The sequence below is a fragment of the Habropoda laboriosa genome, unplaced genomic scaffold, assembly GCF_001263275.1.
Source record: "Habropoda laboriosa isolate 0110345459 unplaced genomic scaffold, ASM126327v1 scaffold15, whole genome shotgun sequence".
NCBI lineage: Eukaryota > Metazoa > Arthropoda > Insecta > Hymenoptera > Apidae > Habropoda > Habropoda laboriosa.
This window is the reverse complement of record NW_017100141.1, coordinates 572,372-581,358: the sequence shown is the minus strand read 5'-3', so window position 1 is coordinate 581,358 and position 8,987 is coordinate 572,372. Positions and strand designations below refer to the sequence as shown.

General features: G+C 45.0%; 1 protein-coding gene across 1 annotated transcript in view; it reads right to left on the bottom strand.

Moving 5' to 3' along the window:
* The window catches only part of LOC108571157 (protein-tyrosine sulfotransferase), a 12,592-nt gene extending 7,466 nt beyond the window's left edge, over positions 1 to 5,126 (bottom strand). The window contains exon 1 of the mRNA XM_017933141.1: positions 4,983 to 5,126. Coding sequence (XP_017788630.1) covers positions 4,983 to 5,126 — 144 coding nt within the window. The remainder of the gene's footprint in view (positions 1 to 4,982) is intronic.
* Between the last annotated feature and the right edge of the window lie 3,861 nt (positions 5,127 to 8,987).

Here is an 8,987-nt window from a genome sequence, read left to right as displayed (position 1 = left end):
CTTCGGATCTGTCGAATTTTCCCCGATAAAACTACAGATTTCAGGCGTCGAACCCCTTTTTTGAACGAGGTTACTTTTTCTTTGTGAAAATTACGAAACTCCTGGTGGTCACTTCAGAATCGATCGTTACATCCTCGCTTTCTGAGATTTATCAAATTTTTTCTGTCATCTGGTGATAAAACTACCCCTTTTCGTCAGTACGCGTTGCACAATTTTACCCGAAATACTCATTTCGTGCTTCACAGAGAAAATTCGTAATTACAATCAAGTCTCAAAGAATTCATCTCGCTTTCATAGCGGCGCGATTTAATGATTCTCGTTAGAAGTTCGAACTCCGACTACTATCAAAGGGGACGACGCGCATATTCGCATTCCCGTGCCGTGGAAAGAGGAATGTTCATTTTCTGTCGAAACAGAACGAAAAAGAGAGAAAAAAATCGCGAAAATAATCAGGTCTCGAGATGGAAAAGTGTATCTGATTTGTCGAAAAGGCGGAACGTTCCCTTTGGCAGTTTTAGGTAGAAACTGGGTGTTTGACGTTCACATCGAGCCACAAGCCGTCGAGTTCCCTTTAGTGTCTCGCTTCTGACATGTTATCTATAGGATTTGCGTCACGCTTTAATATGGCAACGGAAAGGGGGTTTTAATACGACGACGTACCCTTTGACAGTAATCTCTTTGTTCCTCGTTATAGTGGGGCTCTCGTTAGAAGTCAAGGGGGCGCTTCTCGTCGTACGACGAGAAAACTTTTCGCCGCTTCGGTTTCACCGCCTTTCAATCCTCTCACCACCCCTTCGTTCGTTTGGTAACAAGATAATTCGAGCGCGATCGATCATCGCGTTTTTCGCCGCGACCCGACCTCGTCCTCGCGCCACGGCCCAACTTTTTTTAAATCTCTCGCGAGTCATCGCGTGCCTTTAAAATTTCATTTACTCCGTGTACACGAGTCTCTCCTCGGTTCGGCAACGGCAACAATAAAAGAAATTTACAACATGTTTCCTCCCCATTTCTCTTCGTTTCACCCTCCGCGTTATCTTTCCTAAGACGTTCCTCCTGAATTAATAAATAAAACAATGCTAGAAATAAATCTTTTAGAAGATATTAATACATAGGTACTGTTAAAATATCGAAGAAGAAGCTCCAGAAGTGTTAATTATACTCGAACGTCCTCTTAAACGATTCTGTCAGGTGTCTAAAGGCCAACTAAGCTGACTTCTCTTACCTCGTTGACCGGCGAAAAAAAAGGGGGAAAAGATTAACAGAGATTGCTTGAATGGCTGAGACTTTTCCCACGAAGAAAGAAGGCTCTTCAAGCCCCGTTAATCGGCCGTTAAATCGAACAGCCGCGACTTTGCGCGTGTCACATCGATCACAGCCGGGGTGAGAAAAGTTCCGAGCCGGATAACCCGGGAGGTCCTCCGATTAATAGAACGGAGGAATCACGGGTGCTATGATTATGACGGGGCAATTATCCGTATAAATCCCCGAGCTGGCGAGATTAAATCGCAATTTTCCTACCAATTCGTTTCCTTTTTTAACGCCACTTAAAAGCCGTCGGGGCGGAGCGCGAGAAGTGACGCGTCGCACCGGGCTAATCTCGGCGAACAAAAATCCAATTTCAAAGTTCTCCATCGCACGGCACCAAGTTCCAAGGAAATCTCTGCCCCTCCTGCGAAAAGCCACAATATGAGTTGATAGCTGCGTACCCCGACTTCCCTCATAAGCTATGCATAGGAACGCGTGTACGCCTGTCAAAGTCGACCACGGAGAACAGGTTCGCGATTCCCATCGAGCATCCTCGTTGGAAAATTAAAATTCGCCCCGCGCGATCTTTCCTATTTTCGTTCCGCGTCTTCCCGCCGCGAACAGAGTACACCGTCTCTCTCTTTCTCACCGTCAACATCGTCCGATCGATTTTCCTTCGCGTCTCATCATCGCGCCCCTTGTCCCCCGGTAATTAATTGTTTTCATAATGGGACAGCGTTGGAGATTCGATTAAAAGTTCCGCCTTGATTCCACCGGACAGCGTACCAACGAGGCGACCAAGGAGGTTCCAGAGGAAATATCCACTTGGAAATATCAGCGGAAAAATCGATCTTTGCTCGGAGCAAGTGTGCGCCTCTTGTTAAACTTCCACGCATGTCGAACGAACGAATTCGAGGAAAGAGTTATCGATGAGTTTAACCCACTTTTTCAAAGTCGGCCCCCAGGAGACGAATTTCTTTTTTTTTTCTTTCTATCGAGAATTGAGAAAAGAGAACTCGTTTGGGAAGTGAAAAATTAACATTGTAGACACTTTTCCATGTGTGTGTCTACACTCGCTTTGTGGCCCTAGCTTGAAACCAACTTTAACGTTTAACCAAAGCTTTAAGCTTTAACTTTCATTTCCTTTAGAAACGATCTTATTTCCACGATTAGTTCTTCGGTAATAACATAATACGAATCCATGATGCGTTAAGCGGGGTTCTTCAAGGAGTAGCGGTCGAGAGAATTTCTGAAATAGCGTAGTTTTCCTAGAGGTATACGGATATTTTTCCACGTGTTTCTCGTTGAATTGGAGAATTTCGGGGCAAAAGTTGAGGGGAATTTAATTCGTCGTCACGTCGAAGATGGGCAAGAAAATGAATGGAGGGCGAGGAACAAGTGGGACGAGGCTAATCCACGTGATAAAGTCCAGTCGGCGTAGCTTTAATTGCGTCTCGCCTAATTCCAACAGGGTCTCCATTGAAATTTTCCACGAAGAACTCGTGGAAACGGGTTAAGACGAGCCACCGTTCGCTTCATGCTTCAGCGAACGAGCTAATAGCTCGTTCCTTTCGACTATCTGCCGCGGAATGGTTATTATACCACGGTTGTTTCTACTTGTCTGACTAGATTTCTATGTTACTACTACTTGCGCGACCAGGTTGGATCCAGTTTTCGTTCATCGGCGTCCTGGAATTTCTCTTTTCATCGTCTTGTTACAGTTTCGACACTTCGATGACAGAATGAATTGTACTTTGGCTTATTATACGAGAATAATACGAGAGAATGAAATATCGATGCTTGGTAAGGTGTTGACATTGAAAGATTTGGACGAAAAGTAGTGTAGATCGAGCTGTATCGTTACGAGAGCACAGTTGGACGTGTCACATGCGTAACAGACATCGCTATTTTCAATAGACAGCACCTTGTAAAAAGCGAGGTCTTAGCCGGCATGGGCAAATTACTTTATCATACCAAAAATTCGACGACTCTCACACCTGGACACCACATGCCCTAAGCAATAAAACAGACCTTCGACATCACCAATTTTCAGACAAGCAATATAACAAATGTAAGAACAAATTCCCCACTTTCACACCACCAGCAGACACACCCCAAACACACCGAAAAAACCTTCCACCACCTACGACAGTTTTCACACCACCAATCACAACACACACGTAGTTTATAAAATAGCGAACACCACACGATACGACAATTTTCCTATCAGTAAGCCTAGAAATTTCGCGCTCTGCACAACGTTCATTCACAAATATATAGTTTTAACAGCAAACTGTTGTGCATTAATAATCTATATTTCGAGCACTACCTGAGTCCCCTATCCCGAGTAGATTCCTTAAATGGTTTGACTCAAAAAGAAGGACAATTATCGCGATTCGTAACAGACGATACGAAACGATTGTACGTTCGTTATCAAATAGTATTCTTGATAGTGCGCTGTCGTGTTATCTACAGTGTCTAACTGAATCCTCTGGCTCAATGTTGTCAGACAAATGTAGCGCACATCTGTTCAGGGATCCCAGTTTATGACGTAATCGTGTAACAAACTGATTTGCTGTGATTACCGAAGCTTGTGTGATTAATTGACGCTGGTTAATTGACGAGCCAACTGTGTGTATGTAATTTATCGTACAAATTGTACATCTGCTTTCCATCGCGAAATATTCCACATTAAAAAGGAAAAGAAAGAAGTATCGATAAAACGAAGTTAGAGTCTACTACGGAATTATTCATACGTAAATTACAATTGTAATTGGAAAGGTTCGTTGTACGTATCGAGATTTTTAATCGAACATTAAAATTCAGAAAGATCGCACTGTTCATTATTTGATAGCTTAATCCTCGATAGAAAACGCCGGTAAAGCTGGCCGGTGTACGCGGGTAAACAGCTTTCATCCCTCCGGCAACAAAGTATACGTCGTTAATTTCCGCCTCTCGGAAGCATCGATCTCCCTATTTTCGACGCAACATTTCGCGGGTATTCTTCGCGCCACGGTCAGTTTGCTCCCGGTATTGTTCGCCGAAACGTGTAATTCTGCCGCTTCATTCGTCGCCGGGAGCGCGTGTTATATGTATATACGGGAGGAAAAGTTGCTCGAGCTCGTTTGTTTCCAGTCGTTCGGCCATCAATGATTGTACCCAAAAAAGCCCCCGATTGCAGGCTTCCGCTGTTTGCGGGACAATTCCACGAAAACTAGGATAAAACTAATTCGTAATTACTCGCTCCGTAGTAACGGCAACGGGATCGTAAATCGTCCGTGCAATAATGGCGCTCTGGCGCGGTGCGCTGGCAATTTCAGAAAAGTTACGTTTCAATGCTTCTCCCTTCGAGAAAATTCAATTAGAACCAGCGTTTCGAGCGAAACTATGGAAAAAAACATTATTACCGGTGGTTTTAACAGGCGAAGGAAGGAGAAGGGAAAAATTGGGAATGAAGATGCGTTATCGTTGCCTTCGCTTTCTCAAGAAACGAACTAGTGTGGAGTGTGATTGTCCGGGAGAGAATGGAGAGGGTGCATGTTTAAGTGACACAGTGTGGTGTAAGATTTTTAAACCGTGGAAGGAAAGATTGTGCGAGGAGAATTCAGTGTGGAAACAGCAGTTGACGTAAACATAAATTATTATCTCCGAACCTCGATCACAATTCCGAATTAAGATCCCCCACAATTTGCACGAGATTGCGATGAAAATGAATTACGAAGGAGGGAATTACTCACCTCTTTGGCGACCATCATAGCGGTGGGCACGTACTTCATAGAACCGCAGATGATGCCCAGTTGATAGAGGGCGAACACCAGTAGAAGCCCGACGAAGCATATGATGGGCCCCTTCCGGCCGCCACGGCTCAGCAGAAACGACATGTCGTCGTTACGTACGACGACCACGTCACTCGCGTGCACGTACCTGGACGTGTTTTAGGCGACACGTGGCCGAGCACCGATCCGGTCTGCACAGCCTGCGTGCTGGTCACGCCGGGCTGCTACTCGAGGCCAAGGTTTCGGGGCCTCGTGTTCCCGGTTACGCCATTAGCTCATTGCACCTGTTCAACCAGAGGGAAAATCTGATTAGCTGACAGACTGCCAACACGGTGTTTAAATTACTGCAATCTGATTGCAGATAAGGATTATAGATAACATCGGAATAGATCAAAATTGCAACAGTTACATTTCTTCCTACGTTGATACAGTGTATAACAGTATTTGTCGATATGCAGTGTTTCATTTTCTTTTTCTTCTGTTTTTTTCGGTCAACTTTATCGATATGTTTTATGGATATAAGTGAGAAAAGAACTTTATGTAGATGTAGGACGTGAAAATTGGGACACCCTGTGTCGTACAGTGGGTTTTGGTGCGCTCGATCAAGGGAGAAAGAAGATTATGGGAGTATAATGGTGTGAAAGGGGTGATAGAGAAATTCTGGAGGCAAAGATATTGAATATCTCCGGTGTACCGTTGATATAAACAGCGGAATAAATCGCGAGATCCTTGCTGGAGCTTTTGTTTCACGAGGCTGTACTCGTGAGAGATATACCATTAAATCGATCTCCTAAATCACTGCGGTTCCTGTGGATTCTGCCCAGTCGAACCTGAATATTTACAACGCGATAAACGATTTCTCATCGGTGGACAGACCCGATGCGCTTCATGCATTACCTTGGTGCTCGTCGATTTTACGAAAAATATACGAGACACTAAACCTTATAAACAGTTTTCCATAATCTTTCGTGTCGTCACACGGTATTTCTATGAAATTTAGGTATTTCTCTTTTTTCTCTTTCGTTCGCGAGATTAAGTTGCCGGAAGAAATAGCTGCTACGATCGATCTCCTATACATTTATCTCGGAGAAATCGGAAATCCGTATGCGAGTCGTCATAATTTTCATTTCGATGGCTGGTTGCCACCAGAACAAACCTTCGAACGGTTCCTTGAGCGAGCTTTTGTGATTTAGCTGTGCTCCTCTTCCGTTTCACAGGCCTTTTGTCTGACGTAATTTATGGATCTGACCAGGAAGCTTCCGCGTAAGAATCACCGTTGCATTAGCGCGATAAATCCTCGCTAGATTATCGAATACCGACGTTCGATGTCGATGTTAGCCAAAGGTATAGGGAAGAAAAGACGAACAAGCTTCTTATGGATCTGACCAGGAAGCTTCCGCGTAAGAATCACCGTTGCATTAGCGCGATAAATCCTCGCTGGATTATCGAATACCGACGTTCGATGTCGATGTTAGCCAAAGGTATAGGGAAGAAAAGACGAACAAGCTTCTCTCTCTCTCTCTCTCTCTGTGATCTGTTTGAGCAGCGTACGTCGTGCAATATATAATCTGTGTCGAATCGATAGACCCTGTGAATAGGAGAAGACGAAGAAGAAAGAAACGTGATCACGAGGGTAAAATGGAATTTCCTAAAGAGGATTTCGCGGCGGTTGGCTCGTCGGTGAGCAACTTGTTAATAACGTCGTATTGTGTGCTTAAAGAGTTTCCAATACTTGGCGAAGATAAGCTTGCAAATTTCGTTAGCAAGTTTGTTAGCTACGTTTATTCGATATTAGCCGGGGCTAATGTATAAGTAATGAAATTGGAACGTGCCAGAGATCGAGGAAGGGGTTAAGGGAACGCGACGGGGTAGAGATTCTTCTGGAAACGATGCCACGGGATTCAGCCGCTACTTCAACTGAGAGAAACACGAGAGAGAAACGTGCAAAAAGGGGGTGTAAGAGATCCGTATCGGGCCGGATGGTCAACCGGTGATTCGTGAAACGCAGTCGTCGTCGTCGTCTAAAAAGGGGGAGAAAAAGAGGAGAGAGAGAGAGAGAGAGAGAGAGAGAGAACGAAACGAAAGGAAAGAAAAACGAGCGAGCGAAGGATCAAAAAGAAGAGCATAAGGGGGATGAAAACGGAAGAGGAAGTCCGTGCAACTGGGTCGTATATATGAGCGACCTGTATCTATTTTCCGGCGACAGCTTTCAAGGAGAGCTTTCCATTTCGCGCCTCGCCTCGTCTCGCCACGCCTTTGACCTCTCTTTTTCTCTCAGCCCTCCAAGTACACCTTTCCTCCAGCGATGAAAGATGAGGACAATCGCCACATATTGCTGGCTGCTCCGTGCTACGCTCCAATCTAACCGTCCCTCTCAGCCTTAAATCTACCCCGCCTCTATTTCACCACTCGGAATAAAGCATCACCTCGTTTCCTTGTACCAACACGATTGTTTTCTGGATTGGACGACTCTCGCCGTAACACGTTACTCCCTCAAACTGAACGGAGACGGGTAATGAACTGTTCTGGGAGTGGGGACACTTGCTACCCTTCATTTATACCAATCGTAGATGCTCTTTTCCTTTTTAATTTCATTGATATATTTGCACGAAGCAATTTGTCCAAATTTACTACGATTTCTTGAAAGAAGAATAGTCGCGAAAGTTTAATTCCGCAAGTTGCAGATATCGTTACCCGATCGAGATGTTTGCGTTTCATCAATGGCTATCGGTAAAAAGTGTCGCGTCACCGCTCCGCAGGAGTAGTTTTAATTTAAACGTTCCTTTATTCCTGATTCCGTGGGGAACGTTCCATTAGCGAGAGCACGTTGAAAGTTTAAGCCTGGTCGCCTAAGGGCTCCGGTTCTCTCATGTTGTTACGCTTCGTTCCGCGAACCGCTCGCATTTTTAACCCTTTCTCCGTACTCGCGGAAACGCAATTCCGACCGGACCTCGTTTCTTACTTTTATATTTATGCCGCTTTTAATATCCACGGAGGGGCTACGGTTTATTGCAACGTGGCGTGCATTCGTGCGCGATTCTCTCCGTTGAATTCGGTGGGAAAACGAGGCCGACTATCAATCCACGTCCGACTGGCCTTCTCTTGTTCTTCAAACCTACGCTTTTCCATCGAACTAACGTCGATACTAGGGTATAGCCTCCGTTTAATACGTGGAACGGTAAAGCTTCGTGAACACGGAAATTTCTTCCCTTCCTGCGTTATTCAAAGGAAAATTTATGGAAGACCTCGTTGAAAATTCTCGTGATCCACTGTACTTTTGCTCCGATCGCGTGAACTCGCATTGTAATTTCCACGAAAAAGAGTGCGAACTGGGAAAAATCGCGTGTTCGTCTATGATCCCGCGGTCGTTGCATTATCGACAACCAGAAACTACGAAATCACGCGGCATTGCTTCGCGGAAAAATATGGCAAAAAATTCACTTTAACCAGTAAAACTGCGTAATTATGGAAGCTCACCGTGGAGATCGCCATTAACGACACGACGTTAATATAAACCTAAACGCTGGGTGATGGGTACAAAGCGAGCTGTAATCAACAATGAACCTGGCTGATGGTCCATCGTAGGACAATCAAAGCTCGACCCTGTCGAGTCTGCAAAAGCGCGCGATCATAAAGGCAGCCGGGAGCTTGTATAACACGGAGGTAGCGAGCGTAGAGGGAAAAGCAACAATATGTCTAGGTGCCAACGACCAAACGCTATCGTAAACATCGATCTGCCAGCGTCCAGTGGTACACCGGTGTTCCGAGCAGATAGCAAAATCCCCCCTGGTATCAATTTTTCTACGGCGACTCTACGGTGTCGTAGACAAATGTCGAATTTAAGATAGGTGCAAGGGAAGGAACGACCCTCGATATCGACGCCGTTCACAGGGTTACGTCTCGTAAACGAAACTTGCTGCTACCAGCGAAAGAACATTTCACGAGCAAGGGGGGGGAAGAAAGTTT